Source organism: Coregonus clupeaformis, chromosome 19 (assembly GCF_020615455.1).
Source record: "Coregonus clupeaformis isolate EN_2021a chromosome 19, ASM2061545v1, whole genome shotgun sequence".
NCBI lineage: Eukaryota > Metazoa > Chordata > Actinopteri > Salmoniformes > Salmonidae > Coregonus > Coregonus clupeaformis.
Genome location: NC_059210.1, coordinates 51,069,283 through 51,085,203, shown reverse-complemented (window position 1 = coordinate 51,085,203; position 15,921 = coordinate 51,069,283). Strand labels below are relative to the sequence as shown.

Here is a 15,921-nt window from a genome sequence, read left to right as displayed (position 1 = left end):
GCTGAGGCAGTGAAGAGAGTAGTAGAGGAAGATGGGTCCAGGGCGAGGGATCCTAAGAGGCTCCTTGTGAATAAGCCAAGGCCAATAGAGTTAGCGTTCATAGCCATGATTATCAACTGTACCGCGAAATGGATCGTATATCACAGAAAATAGATGTTGTGGTGGCAGCTGCAGAAAAGTACTTGGGTGTATGAGATTTTACTGCAGAAGAGTTGGCCTGGTGTAGGATCAGATAGGGCGGAATAGTGGTGAGGTTTTAATGGTTAGTAGGGCAATTTTTCTTCCCTTTTCCCAGTCCTTTTTCCTTTCCCTTTTTGTGTCACAAAGTGTAATGAATTCACACTGCAGAACAGTAGGCAGAAACACAGGGCTAGATAAGAGAACTACAGTAGATGATTAGGAAGGCTGTGACCGGCCTCACATCCAGTACCGTAGGTGGCGGTGTATGCATCTTTCAGTTGGTTGCGATCCGCCAATACAAATGGAAAGAAGAAGAACAATCACTTCCCATACTAAATTGCGTCAATAATTTCATAATGTACCAAAATGGTGAGGAGTTTCTATGTTTGCATCCATTTGTTCTATTTTGTACGGTGTACATATGATAAATGTTGTGTTGCAGTGGCTTTTATTAGTATGCAGTGTTGCTTTTCTTTAGGTAGGTAGAGCTAAAAACACAGTCAGGAAACTGTATTGGGCTCAAGGCCTTTGCGGGTTAGCTCTGACTAGCTCGCTAGCTAGCATTATTTTCAGCTAACTTTATACATATTAAAATGTTGTAGTTGATATTAGTAGTTAGGTAAAGGTCTATACATATCCCCCAAAAATGCATCTCAATAGCCCATGTAACAACACTATGCAACAGTAACCTGTTGAAGTTAGCATACAAACAACTAGCAAACTAGACAGACAGGAGGGGCATGTTTTATGACCACTGACACTGACCCAAGCAGAGACCATAGAGGATAATAATCTATGATCCAAGCATTAGTTGTAACAGTTACAGCCAACAAGTTGAAAAAGATAAATGTGCACATTGAACTAGATATGGCAATTAGCTATTGACATTGTGACATGATTATTATTTTTAGACACTGATCTACAAGGCACTGACGGTTCAGGCATTCTTGGGGGCCCTGATGTACGCAGACGGATCCCCATTAAGCTGATATCCAAGCTGCCGGTCAGGAGCAAGGCTGTTACCCGCTCACAGAGACCCTCAAGCAGGCTGCCCTCTAAAACCCAGCCTAATGATGAAGGTAAGCATAATGGTGGCTAGAAGAACAATATGCAAAATGGTTTGAAGGAGAGAGCGGCACATCCACAATTGCCATTCATGCCAGTTGTATTCCTTAATGTTCTAGAGGGCTTTGGGTTTAAGCAGGAAGATAGATTTGAGCGCAAGTCTGGAGATGCGTTAGGCAACCAGAGGAGGTTCCCTCAGCCCATGTTCTGGGACTACAAAGTAAGTGTCCATTCTTAATTTTTCTTCTAAATCATGGTTACTCCTCTAATTTGATGCAACACAAAATAAAACTATCATGATGTTGCAGGCTGCATATCGTGTGTATTCTTTCACATACAGCTAAATGTGAAAATATTACTTTTGTCTCTTCAGCTGAATTTGGTTGGCGAGAAGGACGACACGCCAGTTCATTTCTGTGACATGTGTGGCCTTCCTATAAAGATTTATGGACGCATGGTAAGTTTATGCCTCCTTCCCTTAATAGGAATTTTTCTGCAAGTAACTATAATCCACACTCTTTATTCATTCATTTTTATGCCTTGACACCACAGGAGGTTGGTGGCACCCTAATTGGTGAGGACGGGCTCGTTGTAATGACTGGAGTGGAATGGTATCAAATACATCAAACACATGCTGTCCATGTGTCTGATGCCATTCCATTTAGTCTGTTCCAGCCATTAATATGAGCCGTCCTCCCCTCCGCAACCTCCTGTGCTTGAGACTTGGCACTCATGTGCACTAACAGTGTTCCTCTTCCACAGATTCCCTGCAAGCATGTATTTTGCTATGACTGTGCCCTGCTTCATGAGAAGAAGATGGAAAAGATGTGTCCAGGGTAAATTGCCTCTCAAACCTTTGCCTTCGATTATACTGTACAAGTTAAATTAGTCATGAACTGTTGTGAGCCATCTCCCTCACATTGTGAGCGCACAGTCTAGTTTGTCTGCTAGGTCTCAAAGCATGTGTTGACGTAATGCGTGTGTTGTTGCTGGCTCCACTTCCCTTACTAAACCCCTGAGATTAGTCTCACCCTATACAGCTGCACAGATCCGGTCCAGCGGATCGAGCAGTGCCTGCGGGGCCTCCTCTACATGTGCAGCATCGTTCCGGGCTGCAAGCGCACCTACTTGTCCCAGCGCGACCTGCAGGCCCATGTCAACCACCGACACATGAGGGCAGCCAAGGCTGCAAGAGGGGGCATTCTACCACGCCTAGAGCCCTTGCATCCACAACCGGCCTCAGAGCCACCTGACCACTTCCATCTGCTACCACTGCCCCACTTGGCCAAAGGACACCCCCTCATACCCCCACAGCTGCAGGGACACGACCCCTATGGCCAGCCCCCTCCCGCCTCTCCGTCAACCCCCTCTTCTGAACTGGGCCCCTCTGGCCTCCATCGTCCCCCACTGGGTCAGGAGACGTTCCGCATTGCCACTGTTACTACTCGCAAGCACAGCAACCTCATCACTGTGCCCATTCAGGATGACTCTGGGGGCTCGCCCCTTCTCCAGCCTGCCCAGGGCATGCCCCCTCCCCATCACCATCAGGGGGACTACCCTGGCCAGCCCAACCACCTGATGGCCCCCCCACCCCAGCAGCAGCACTACGGCCCACCCCCTCCTCCACCACCCCCCCTCAGCCACCCCATGCAGCACCCGCCTCAGGGCTCTGGGACACCTCATCTGGTCTACAACCAGGTCCCTCCCATGTCCTCAGGCCTGCCTCCTATCACCCCACCACCCGGACACATCATGGGCCAGATGCCTCCCTACATGAACCACCCACCTCCCCCAGGCCCCCTGCCCCAACACAGTGGTCCTCCTGTTAATGCGCCTCCTCCCCACCACTACAATCCCAGCTCCATGCAGCAGGACCAGGGCACCCTCAGCCCGCCTTTTAACCAGCCCGGGGGACTGAGCCCAGGGATGTGGCCAGCCCCCAGGGGCTCTCACCCGCCCCGCATGCAGAGGCCCCCACCACAGGGCCAGATGCCTGGTCCTCCCCACCACCCAGACCAGTCCCGCTACCGCCCTTACTATCAGTAACCTCACCCACAAAACCTAGTTTAGAGTTCAGACATTGCATTGTGATGATTAGTTTAAATATGGAGACTGTCTGAGTGAGTGGAACTAATGATAACCTGTAGACTCACTTCTCTTAGGGTAATTAAGGGCGGCAGGTAGCTTAGTGGGTAAGAGCGTTGTGCCAGTAACTGAAAGGTCGCTGGTTCTACCCCCGAGCCAACTAGGTGAAAAATCTGTCGATGTGCCCTTAAGCAAGGCACTTAACCCTAATTGCTCCTGTAAGTCGCTCTGGATAAGAGCGTCTGCTAAATGACTAAAATGTAAACATGTAATTCATAGTTTAAAACGTTGAACAACATCAGGTTTTCTGAACATCTCAATAGATTTTAGAAATAATTTCTATGTTTTTGAATCCTCATCAAATTAATTGTGAAAGAATGAACTTATTCAGGCACATGGAAATGTTATTTTGTAATTTTCCAAAGATGTCGTAATGCCTGGTGAATTTTTCAATGGGATAGAATTTGATTAAATGTATGGTTACAAAGGTGTTACAATAATGATTTCATGTGTTTGGTCAATTTTGTGGAGGCATTGGCCATTCATATTTTGGGTGAGACAAACAAAATTACCTCATGTACTGATGCTATGAAAAAAAATACCTGCCATTTCTGAAATGTATGCAACTGAGTTTTTACTTTATTGTAATAAAATGAAGGTTGCATACCCCAATTTGATTATGTTCTTGTGGAGGACCTTGTAGGCGTATATTTTACACTGTCGGAACTTTCTGGATTGGGCTTTTCAAGACGCGAATGACTGCCAATGTTTGTTGGTACAGGTCCGGAACTAAAGTTATAAAACACGTTTCCTCCTGGCCTAACTATTGGAAGGACACATTTATTGAGCTATGATTGGCCAGAAAGAGGCATACTAGAAGGGCGCACGATAATTTCGATATTTGCTCAGCTATGCAGCTTGATTGTTTATTGAGCTACAGCTACAGAAAATGACCACTTTAGTTCTTGATAACGGAGCTTACTCGGCCAAAATTGGATACAGCCACGAAAAAGTCAGGTAACATTAACGTAGCTACCTAGCTAACAAATATAACTGGCTAAACATACCATTGTGCTTTTTATTGTTGGATGTTTTATAGAAGGAAAAAAATGCATCTATTATTGTGACCAATTTCAAAGGAAGAATGAGATCGAATGGTTAAGCTCCAATCTGGGATTCGTTTTTCAGCAAAACGGCAGCCACACCACTTGTTTTGGTATAACGTTAGACGGGTTGGTTGTTCAGCAACAAAACCGACGCGTGCGCAACTATGGGGCAAAACAGACATTGACTTAGATTGTTGACAATGTGTAAACTATTTTTCGTCTGCAATGTTTATAGAAAGCATATACATTTCCACAATGAGCACTTGTTGTCTCTCAAATGCATCGTTAGTTCTTAACTAGCTAGCGAATCCATATTAGTGTTGACATGAAATCAGTAAAAACACCTCAAAACAAGACTGGATGGTATTACATTTACATTTGAGTCATTTAGCAGACGCTCTTATCCAGAGCGACTTAGTTAGTGAGTGCATACATTTTTCATACTGGTATCAAGAACAATATTAAACTAGCTGCAGCGAGTCTTACGATTCCCCACATGGCAGTTTCTTGTCATTGTTGTTAGCTATCTGGCCATCCAGAATCAACAACTCATGGATTTCTGCCCCATTGATGCGTGCACATCGTTTTCGTGAAGTTGTCAGCTAACCCATCTATACAGATGGGGCTAGGGAAATGAGCTCCCTCTCAAATTCTCTAGCTAGATGCAAGGACTGACACTCCATGGCATGAACATTATATTTTGAAGCTATACGTTCTTGTTGTTAGTAAACAATGGAGTAATAAAACCTTTCATTTGGGTAATAGAGTAAAACAGTTGTACTAGCTCATGGGGCATTTATAACTTATACTATTCTTCAATAATCAATGGGAAATATCAATAATAGAAATTGTACCTTTTTAAAGGAGTTGTTCAGGATTTTACAACATGATTTTAGATGGTTCCTCACCCTGAAAGTTGTTTATGTGCCAGGAGAAATTGTAATAAATGGTTCGGTTTAATGTAAACAGCCACTGCAACCTCCAATTAACTTTAGCCACCGCAAGTTAACGATCAATGGAAGTGATAGGGGCACGTGAGCATGTAAAAAAAGATCAAATCTAAAGTTAAAATAAAAAAAGAACAAATCTAAAGTTAGCTAAGTTTGTAGTGGCTGTGTAAAGAAAACCGAACTATGGATTACAGTTTCTCCTGGCCCGTAGACTACTTTCAGGATGGGGAACCATCTAACATCAAGTTGTAAAATCCTAAACTACCTCTAACCGGCAGACCTCTTCCATTTCAAGCAGAGTGCTCTTGTTTCTCTTTTCCCATAGCGTTATCCCAAATTGTCAGTTTCGCTCCAAGACGTCAAGGTTGAAGACTTTTACCGCCAACCAACTGGATGAGATCAAGGATCCCTCAGGACTTTTCTACATTCTCCCTTTCCAAAAGGTGCGCACGTGATCTGGCTATGTCATCCAGGGGGTTCCACTGCATCTTGCCAGTAAATTATTCCTAGGCTTGGAGGACAAAAGGGGCACTGCATCCAAAATACTAAAATGCTTTTTATTGTCTGTTCTGTTGCAGGGTTACCTTGTTAACTGGGATGTCCAAAGAAAAGTGTGGGATCACCTCTTTGGAAAGGAAATGTTTAAGGTGCTGTTGATCCAATGTTTTATGATTAATGATTTTCCACAATTAGCTGAATCACAAATGTTGTGTAAGTAACGGGGAAGAAGTTGCAATGTGTATGTTATGGTTGCAGGTGGACTTTGCAGACACCAGTGTAGTGATCACAGAGCCCTACTTCAACTTCACCTCCATTCAGGAGTCCATGAATGAGATCCTGTTTGAGGAATACCAGTTCCAAGCAGCTCTCAGAATTAATGGTGAGTTCAATGTACTCAGTATAGGACTTCCCCAGTGGCCGAAGGCTTGTGTGTTTTCAATTAGTATCTATACTAGATCTAAGATATATATTTTGATCTTACACTATGACTGAATGATCAATTCAACCACATGCAAGTTAAATTATGATGATGATACAGACCTGGGTCAGTGATAATGGTAGAAAGTCATCCTACCTGGGTGTGTAATGCGGATGTCCTCTCTGTTTCAGCTGGATCCCTGAGCGCCCACCGCTACTTCCAGGTGAACAACCAGGAGCTGTGCTGCATCGTGGTGGACAGTGGCTTCTCCTTCACCCACATAGTCCCCTACTGCAGGGGGAAGAAAATGAAGGATGGGATATGCAGGTTAACACTACTGCTATTAAACATTAACAGTGCAGAAATGTTACCAAAAATTACTATAATTTTCAAACACTTGCTACGACATGATTCAAAATGACTTAGGAATATTGCAAATCACAATTGTATTGTATACACCTTTTACCAAACCTGTAACCTCCACATGGATGTCTTAAAAATACATATTTTATTAAATACGGTAGCCTTTGGTATTATTTATTTGTGCTGTGCCCTAAAGCTAATGCCACATGGTTTTGGGACATAGCTATTAGCATGTAGCACTATTTTGAGTTGACCATGGTTTCATTTGGTTTCCCTTGGTAGGATCAACGTAGGAGGCAAGCTACTGACCAATCATTTGAAGGAGATTATTTCATATAGGTAAGATTGTCATGTCAAACTGACATTGATTATTGTGTTTATAGTTTTGTACAACTTCTCCAATGTCACATGTTTGTGCAGAATTGTAATTTATATAATTTTATTGCGCTAAATGTCATTCCTCAACAGGCAGTTGCATGTCATGGACGAGACCCATGTAATCAATCAGGTGAAAGAGGATGTGTGCTATGTATCCCAGGATTTCTACAAGGACATGGATATAGCACAGTAAGGACATTTTTCATTTTTACTAGAGCATCGTCTCACCTGCTAAACTAGACACAAGTCTGTATGAGCATTTCTAAGGACAAACTTGTAGGCTAGTATTTAATTGAAGCAGTTATGTCAGTAGACGAGTGAGACAAGACAATTGCGTGAGAGTTGATTGAAAGGTGGTGATCCTCTCTGTTTGCAGGTTAAAAGGAGAGGACAACACAGTGATGAGAGATTATGTGCTACCAGATTTCAGCTCCATCAAGAAGGGCTTTTGCAAGGTATGGATTCTTCACACACATTTATATGAACCCATTTTCCGTTCTATACATTGTTACACCTAAATTACCATTTAAGGAGGTTGTGGAAGTAGTGGATGGAGTAGTCCCCTGTTCTGACTATCCTCTGTGTCTCCCCCAGCCAAGAGAGGAGATGAACTTCACAGGGAAATACAAGACCGGAGAGCAGATCCTGCGCTTGGCCAACGAGAGGTTCGCCGTCCCAGAGATGCTCTTTCACCCCTCAGACATCGGCATCCATGAGATGGGCATTCCTGAAGCACTAGTCAACTCCATCAACAACATGCCAGAGGGTAGGAGAGAGAACAATAATCACACTTTCACTCACAGTCATACGAGAGATTGAACAGGTGAAGAGGTGTCAATTAAATACAATGTCATTTTCTCCTGTTTCCTTGTATAGAGATGCAGCCCCACTTCTACAAGAACATTGTCCTCACTGGGGGTAACGCATTGTTCCCAGGGTTCAGAGATCGGGTGTACAAAGAGGTCCGCTCCCTCACCCCCACCGACTTCCAGGTTTCTGTGTTGCAGCCACCCAAGTGAGTGCACAAGCAGGGTCTTCAGCTCCCACATCATTTTGCTTCGTCACCATATTAAGTGAAAATAAACCCATGTTACATTAGGGAGTTATGCTCTATTTAGAAGAGTGAAGAAACAACAAACACTAGACATTGCAACTACTTTTTATGGCTTAACATTTTTATTTAGGCAGTAAAATCTTATCACAGACTTTAAATGAACGCGTTACCTTTCTCTCTCCGTAGTCCAATCTCCTACCCATGGGAAGGAGGCAAGCTCCTGGCAGGAAACCCAGACTTTGATGAGATGGTGGTCACTCGCGAGGACTATGAGGAGAATGGACATTTCATTTGTGAAGAAAAGTTTGATATCTAAAGGACTTTAGTTGTAATAATTTGTCTCACTAAGGTCATTGGGCAGAGGATGGCTGAAGCAACTACAGCAGATCCAACTCTTGCATTTTTTTTAAAAACTGAAAATGTCATTGGAATTCAAATTTCTAGTACCATTATTGGGATGCAATCTTTTCATTCTTACACGTCTTTGGCTATCATTATAAATGTGTAAACATTGAATCGTAGGTAGTGTCCCTCAAAGGAGTGTAGAAACCCCTCCAGAGGATCATCACAACGTACCAATTCATATTTACCACTGGATTTGCTGGCAAACCATAAAACCAAATTCTAACTCAAGACTCCACTGGACAATACAGTAACAAACCACCCGTAAAGCCCCTCACTCAACAGTAAATTGCTGCAGTGAGTTTATTTGCTAAATAAACATATTCCTCAAGAGTCCATTAGATGTTGATCATTATTTTTCCCCTACTTACAGATTCAACTTTACTATCAACTTTCGTAGAATCAACTACTGTCTAGGGAGAGGGATCATGGATCCATCTGTGTCATAGAATAACAGACATTTCTTTCTATGAGAATGATGGTTCTATAAAACTTTCTCTGCAGGAAAGGCTTGTTCTGTTACATCTGGCACCTGACTAAAGTGGCTGTTATTTAGTGAGGATCATTATGAGATATGCTTATGACAAGATGCATTACAACCACATCTTAATGCATTGTACCTGTAGGTGTAACAGGATAAATAACCATGGCAAGAATAGGTGAGAAATCCCAATTGAGATCAGGCACTGGTGTCTTTACATTTTAGTCATTTAGCAGACGCTCTTATCCAGAGCGACTTACAGTTAGTGCATACATTTTTATTTTTTATACTGGAATCGAACCCACAACCCTGGCGTTGCAAATGCCATGCTCTACCAACTGAGCTACATCCCTGCTGGCCATTCCCTCCCCTACCCTGGGCCAATTGTGCGCCACCCCATGGGTCTCCCAGTCGCGGCCGGCTACAACAGAGCCTGGATTCAAACCAGGATCTCTAGTGGCACAGCAAGCACTGCGATGCAGTGCCTTAGACCACTGCGCCACTCGGGAGGTGATTAGTCATGTGATGTCTACTGTTGTTTAACAACAATAGACCTTGTGGGTAAGAGCGTCTGCTAAATTACTAAAATGTAAATGTAAAGATGGCAAACAATTACTTACAGTTGAAGTCGGAAGTTTACATACACTTAGGTTGGAGTCATTAAAACTATAGTTTTGGCAAGTCGGTTAGAACATCTACTTTGTGCATGACACAAGTAATTTTTCCAACAACTGTTTACAGACAGATTATTTCACTTATAATTCACTGTATCACAATTCCAGTGGGTCAGAAGTTTACATACACTAAGTTGACTGTGCCTTTAAACAGCTTGGAAAATTCCAGAAAATGATGTCATGGCTTTAGAAGCTTCTGATAGGCTAATTGACATCATTTGAGTCAATTGGAGGTGTACCTGTGGATGTATTACAAGGCCTACCTTCAAACTCAGTGCCTCTTTGCATGACATCATGGGTAAATCAAAAGAAATCAGCCAAGACTGCAGAATAAAAATTGTAGACCTCCACAAGTCTGGTTCATCCTTGGGAGCAATTACCAAACGCCTGAAGGTACCACGTTCATCTGTACAAACAATAGTATGCAAGTATAAACACCATGGGACCACGCAGCCGCCATACTGCTCAGGAAGGAGACGCGTTCTGTCTCCTAGAGATGAACGTACTTTGGTGCGAAAAGTGCAAATCAATCCCAGAACAACAGCAAAGGACCTTGTGAAGATGCTGGAGGAAACGGGTACAAAAGTATCTATATCCACAGTACAACAAGTCCTATATTGACATAACCTGAAAGGCTACTCAGCAAGGAAGAAGCCACTGCTCCAAAACTGCCATAAAAAAGCCAGACTACGGTTTGCAACTGCACATGGGGACAAAGATCGTACTTTTTGGAGAAATGTCCTCTGGTCTGATGAAACAAAAATATAACTGTTTGGCCATAATGACCATCGTTATGTTTGGAGGAAAAAGGGGGATGCTTGCAAGCCGAAGAACACCATCCCAGCTGTGAAGCACGGGGGTGACAGCATCATGCTATGGGGGTGCTTTGCTGCAGGAGGGACTGGTGCACTTCACAAAATAGATGGCATCATGAGGAAGGAAAATTATGTGGATATATTGAAGAAACATCTCAAGACAGTCAGGAAGTTAAAGCTTGGTCGCAAATGGGTCTTCCAAATGGACAATGACCCCAAGCATACTTCCAAAGTTGTGGCAAAATGGCTTAAGGACAACAAAGTCAAGGTATTGGAGTGGCCATCACAAAGCCCTGACCTCAATCCTATAGAAAATGTGTGGGCAGAACTGAAAAAGCATGTGCAAGCAAGGAGGCCTACAAACTTGACTCAGTTACACCAGCTCTGTCAGGAAGAATGGGCCAAAATCCACCCAACTTATTGTGGGAAGCTTGTGGAAGACTACCTGATACGTTTGACCCAAGTTAAACAATTTAAAGGCAATGCTACCAAATACTAATTGAGTGTATGTAAACGTCTGACCCACTGGGAATGTGATGAAAGAAATAAAAGCTGAAATAAATCATTCTCTCTACTATTATTCTGACATTTCACATTCTTAAAATAAAGTGGTGATCCTAACTGACCTAAGACAGGGGATTTTTACTAGGATTAAATGTCAGGAATTGTGAAAAAAATAGTTTAAATGTATTTGGCTAAGGTGTATGTAAACTTCCGTCTTCAACTGTATTTGAGGAAAGCTAAGAAACAACTGGCTGCGTTACCTGTGCATAGAAGGCACTGACATACAGTGCCTTCGGAAAGTATTCAGACCCCTTGACTTTTTCCACATTTTGTTACATTACAGCCTTATTCTAAAATTGATTAAATAAATAAAAACACAATATCCCATAATGACAAAGAGAAAACAGGTTTTTAGAAAATTTTGCACATTTATGAAAAAAACAAAAAACAAACCTTATTTACAGAAGTATTCACACCCTTTGCTATGATATTCGAAATTGAGCTCAGGTGCATCCTGTTTCCTTTGATCATCCTTGAGATGTTTCTACAACTTGATTGGAGTCCACCCCTTTGGTCAATTCAATTGATTGGATATGATTTGGAAAGGCACACACCTGTCTATATAAGGTCCCACAGTTGACAGTGCATGTCAGAGCAAAAACCAAGCCATGAGGTTGAAGGAATTGTCCGGAGAGCTCCGAGACAGGATTGTGTCGAGACACAGATCTGGGGAAGGGTACCAAACAATTTCTGCAGCATTGTAGGTCCCCAAGAACACAGTGGCCTCCATCATTCTTAAATGGAAGAAGTTTGGCCAAGCACTACCAGAAGTCAAGATTGTGCTTCTTGGCAGCAGAATCTCTGGCAAGAGTTCCTCTAGAAATACCATCCTGGGTATAAAGAAGTTTGAAATGGAGGCAAAAGCAGTCAGTTGCACAAAGCAACAGGACTTGATCAACAGGCTGGAGTAGTGTTCCAACAGTGACCACTCCAAAATGGGTTAAAGAAGAGATTCAACATAGCATTTGTCTGTGCTGTCCAGCGCCATATGTGTTCCTCCTGGCAATCCCAATCGATGAGCCATTCAGAGAAGCTGATAAGAGAGCAGTAGAGGAATACATGGGGCTTTTCAGTGAGATGGTTTGGAGACATGCCATCATCCTGTTCATCCATGGTGATAGCCTACAATAAATAACCATTGAGCAGCAGATTCAAAAGGGATGGGGAAGCCCTCCAGTGACTTGTTGCAAAATGTGAAAACAAATATTGTGTTCTTAGCAATATGCTCAAAGCTGAAAACACTCAAGTTGTAAAACTTCTGGAGAAGATAAAGGAGATGATGGAAAGAAACATGTCATTAATAGCCACATTTATCTAAATGGTTAGTGTCAATAAATAACCATATTGCAACATGTTCATTGTCAATTAACTTGTCTCAACAGCAGCAAGTGTTTCAAAAACAAATTCTGTTTTGTGCCTACTTACCCAACCCTAAACTGAGTCATATGGCTTCCAGCACTTAATCTCTTGGGATCTGAGCGCAGGACGGTACTGCTGGGAAAGACTAAAGCTTTGAAGAACGTAGCAGGAAACATCATCCTGGCCAGAGAGGCGTTTGGAGCTACTGGAGGACGAACTGCACATTGTGAGAAGAAGTTGGGTGAGGTGGCAGGTCGCAGCTAACTAGTCGACACACCAGGCTGGAGGAACAGATCAATCCAATAAACCCCAAACTTGGATAAGTGGGAAATAGTGCATAGTGTGTCAATGTGTTCTCCAGGGCCCCAAGCTTTTCATTTGGTCATTCCACTTAATGACTCATTTTTAGAAACAACGGAGAGCAGTAGTGGAACACATGGAACTACTCGGTGAAAACATTTGGAGACACACGTTAGTGCTGTTCACTACAGAGAACCCACTAGAGGACATAAAGCAGTGGGCATTAAGCATGGAAAGAGAAGGGAAGGCTCTCAAGTCACTCTTGAAACAGTGTGAGCAAAGGCATCGTGCTGAACTTTAAGAAATGGAATGATCTCCCTCAGATCACAGAGCTTCTGAGGAAGGTGGAGAGGATGGTGATAGGAAACAGTATTACAGTATGAGCCAAGACAGCAGGTTTTACAAGACCTTGAAGAGAGCAGCGATTGACAGAGGGAAACGGAGGATGTTGAAAGTGCAAGAGCAACGAAATATGATCAAAGAAAATGGTAAGAACATTGCAGTCGACCCACATGACTACTGTGGTCTTTGACCCCTTTCCTCTATTAGCTTAATTTACCTTTCTGACAGAGGAATCACACTTTAATAATTCAACCATTTGTAGAGTTTATTTCCAAAACGCTATATCCACCAATTTTTCGCATTTGTGGTTTTTCATCAGAAATGATTACTGTTCTCAGATTTGTAATTTTATAGATTTTATATGTGTACGAAAATCAATTTCTTTACAAAATGCTATATATCCATTGTTTAGCTGGAATGGAATGTTTGTATCCTGTATATTTGACTGGCACAGTGGTCTAAGGCATTGTATCTCAGTGCTTGAGGCGTCACTACAGACCCCCTGGTTCGATTCCAGGCTGTATCACAACCGGCCGTGATTGGGAGTCCCATAGGACGGTGCACGATTGGCCCAGCGTCGTCCCGGGTTTGGCTGGTTTAGGCCGTCATTGTAAATAAGAATTTGTTCTTAACTGACTTGCCTAGTTAAATAAAGGTAAAATTAAAAATATATATGTGGTTGTCTCACCTAGCTATCTTAAGATGAATGCACTTACTGTAAGTCACGCTGGATAAGAGCATATGTTAAATGTAAATGTTTTACATACAGATCTCATTTTACTGTATTGAATTATATATATATATATATATATATATATATATATATATATATATATATATATATATATATATATATATACAGTGGGGAAAAAAGTATTTAGTCAGCCACCAATTGTGCAAGTTCTCCCACTTAAAAAAGATGAGAGAGGCCTGTAATTTTCATCATAGGTACACGTCAACTATGACAGACAAAATGAGAAAAAAAAATCCAGAAGATCACATTGTAGGATTTTTAATGAATTGATTTGCAAATTATGGTGGAAAATAAGTATTTGGTCACCTACAAACAAGCAAGATTTCTGGCTCTCACAGACCTGTAACTTTTTCTTTAAGAGGCTCCTCTGTCCTCCACTCGTTACCTGTATTAATGGCACCTGTTTGAACTTGTTATCAGTATAAAAGACACCTGTCCACAACCTCAAACAGTCACACTCCAAACTCCACTATGGCCAAGACCAAAGAGCTGTTAAAGGACACCAGAAACAAAATTGTAGACCTGCACCAGGCTGGGAAGACAGAATCTGCAATAGGTAAGCAGCTTGGTTTTAAAAAATCAACTGTGGGAGCAAATATTAGGAAATGGAAGACATACAAGACCACTGATAATCTCCCTCAATCTGGGGCTCCACGCAAAATCTCACCCCGTGGGGTCAAAATGATCACAAGAACGGTGAGCAAAAATCCCAGAACCACACGGGGGGACCTAGTGAATGACCTGCAGAGAGTTGGGACCAAAGTAAAAAAGCCTACCATCAGTAACGCACTACGCCGCCAGGGACTCAAATCCTGCAATGCAAGACGTGTCCCCCTGCTTAAGCCAGTACATGTCCAGGCCCGTCTGAAGTTTGCTAGAGTACATCCAGAAGAGGATTGGGAGAATGTCATATGGTCAGATGAAACCAAAATATAACTTTTTGGTAAAAACTCAACTCGTCGTGTTTGGAGGACATAGAATGCTGAGTTGCATCCAAAGAACACCATACCTACTGTGAAGCATGGGGGTGGAAACATCATGCTTTGGGGCTGTTTTTCTGCAAAGGGACCAGGGCGACTGATCCGTGTAAAGGAAAGAATGAATGGGGCCATGTATCGTGAGATTTTGAGTGAAAACCTCCTTCCATCAGCAAGGGCATTGAAGATGAAACGTGGCTGGGTCTTTCAGCATGACAATGATCCCAAACACACCGCCCGGGCAACGAAGGAGTGGCTTCGTAAGAAGCATTTCAAGGTCCTGGAGTGGCCTAGCCAGTCTCCAGATCTCAACCCCATAGAAAATCTTTGGAGGGAGTTGAAAGTCCGTGTTGCCCAGCGACAGCCCCAAAACATCACTGCTCTAGAGGAGATCTGCATGGAGGAATGGGCCAAAATACCAGCAACAGTGTGTGAAAACCTTGTGAAGACTTACAGAAAACGTTTGACCTGTGTCATTGCCAACAAAGGGTATATAACAAAGTATTGAGAAACTTTTGTTATTGTCCAAATACTTATTTTCCACCATAATATGCAAATAAATTCATTAAAAATCCTACAATGTGATTTTCTGGATTTTTTTTCCTGATTTTGTCTGTCATATTTGACGTGTACCTATGATGAAAATTACAGGCCTCTCTCATCTTTTTAAGTGGGAGAACTTGCACAATTGGTGGCTGACTAAATACTTTTTTTCCCCACTGTATACAGCTGTGGAAAAAATTAAGAGACCACTGCAAATTTTTCTTAAATCAGCATCTCTACATGTATGACAGCCATTCCATTCCAGTGTCTGTTGAATTCCAACACAGGCACACCTCATTCTACTGAATTAGGTACTGATTAGGTGATCACCTGAACCAAATCTTATTTAACGAGGAAAAGTATAAAAACCACTGCTGTGGTCATCACTATCCTCTTGCAATAGGACCAGCTGGATGGCAAAAACAGTGCTAATAGTACCTCAAAAGTAATAATAATCAAAAAATAACTATTGATCATGCCAAAAGAGTTGAAAAGGAAAGTTTTGAGTGAGGAAAAGAAGGGTTCAATGCTGGCTTTACTGGCAGAGGGATACAGTGAGCGTCAGGTTGCTTCTATCCTTACAATTTCGAAGACGGCAGTTCATAAGAAC

At 42.4% G+C, this 15,921-nt stretch overlaps 2 protein-coding genes across 4 annotated transcripts; both read left to right on the top strand.

Annotated features, from left to right (window-relative positions):
* Nucleotides 1-291: 291 nt before the first annotated feature.
* On the top strand, nt 292-3,487 carry LOC121531427 (E3 ubiquitin-protein ligase Hakai-like). 3 transcript variants are annotated; one of them, XM_045205164.1, is made up of 6 exons: nt 292-549; nt 1,092-1,259; nt 1,344-1,465; nt 1,619-1,702; nt 2,008-2,081; nt 2,271-3,487. In XM_045205164.1, exons 1-6 carry the CDS (start codon nt 393-395, stop codon nt 3,289-3,291), a joined length of 1,626 nt encoding a protein of 541 aa, XP_045061099.1. In that variant the 5' UTR covers nt 292-392; the 3' UTR covers nt 3,292-3,487. The 3 variants fall into 3 exon arrangements, with proteins under 3 accessions (XP_045061099.1, XP_045061100.1, XP_045061101.1); XM_045205165.1 differs by having other exon boundaries at nt 294-549; nt 1,365-1,465; XM_045205166.1 differs by lacking the exon at nt 292-549 and having other exon boundaries at nt 1,172-1,259; nt 1,382-1,465.
* A 674-nt stretch (nt 3,488-4,161) lies between these two features.
* On the top strand, nt 4,162-8,838 carry actr6 (actin related protein 6). The gene is made up of 11 exons (XM_041838052.1): nt 4,162-4,347; nt 5,712-5,829; nt 5,965-6,033; nt 6,143-6,266; nt 6,497-6,632; nt 6,951-7,007; nt 7,137-7,235; nt 7,423-7,501; nt 7,641-7,812; nt 7,923-8,061; nt 8,287-8,838. Exons 1-11 carry the CDS (start codon nt 4,280-4,282, stop codon nt 8,414-8,416), a joined length of 1,191 nt encoding a protein of 396 aa, XP_041693986.1. The 5' UTR covers nt 4,162-4,279; the 3' UTR covers nt 8,417-8,838.
* The last annotated feature ends 7,083 nt before the right edge of the window (nt 8,839-15,921 follow it).

What these genes read in the sequence shown, in the direction of transcription:
- actr6 (XM_041838052.1), top strand. Translation starts at nt 4,280, where the DNA reads ATGACCACTTTAGTTCTTGATAACGGAGCTTACTCGGCCAAAATTGGA. An exon ending in ACATTCTCCCTTTCCAAAAG is followed by an intron (nt 5,830 to 5,964) that starts GTGCGCACGTGA and finishes GTTCTGTTGCAG; the next exon opens with GGTTACCTTGTTAACTGGGA. An exon ending in AGCAGCTCTCAGAATTAATG is followed by an intron (nt 6,267 to 6,496) that starts GTGAGTTCAATG and finishes TCTCTGTTTCAG; the next exon opens with CTGGATCCCTGAGCGCCCAC.
- LOC121531427 (XM_045205164.1), top strand. Translation starts at nt 393, where the DNA reads ATGATTAGGAAGGCTGTGACCGGCCTCACATCCAGTACCGTAGGTGGC. An exon ending in AACCCAGCCTAATGATGAAG is followed by an intron (nt 1,260 to 1,343) that starts GTAAGCATAATG and finishes CATTCATGCCAG; the next exon opens with TTGTATTCCTTAATGTTCTA. An exon ending in ATGGAAAAGATGTGTCCAGG is followed by an intron (nt 2,082 to 2,270) that starts GTAAATTGCCTC and finishes CCCTGAGATTAG; the next exon opens with TCTCACCCTATACAGCTGCA.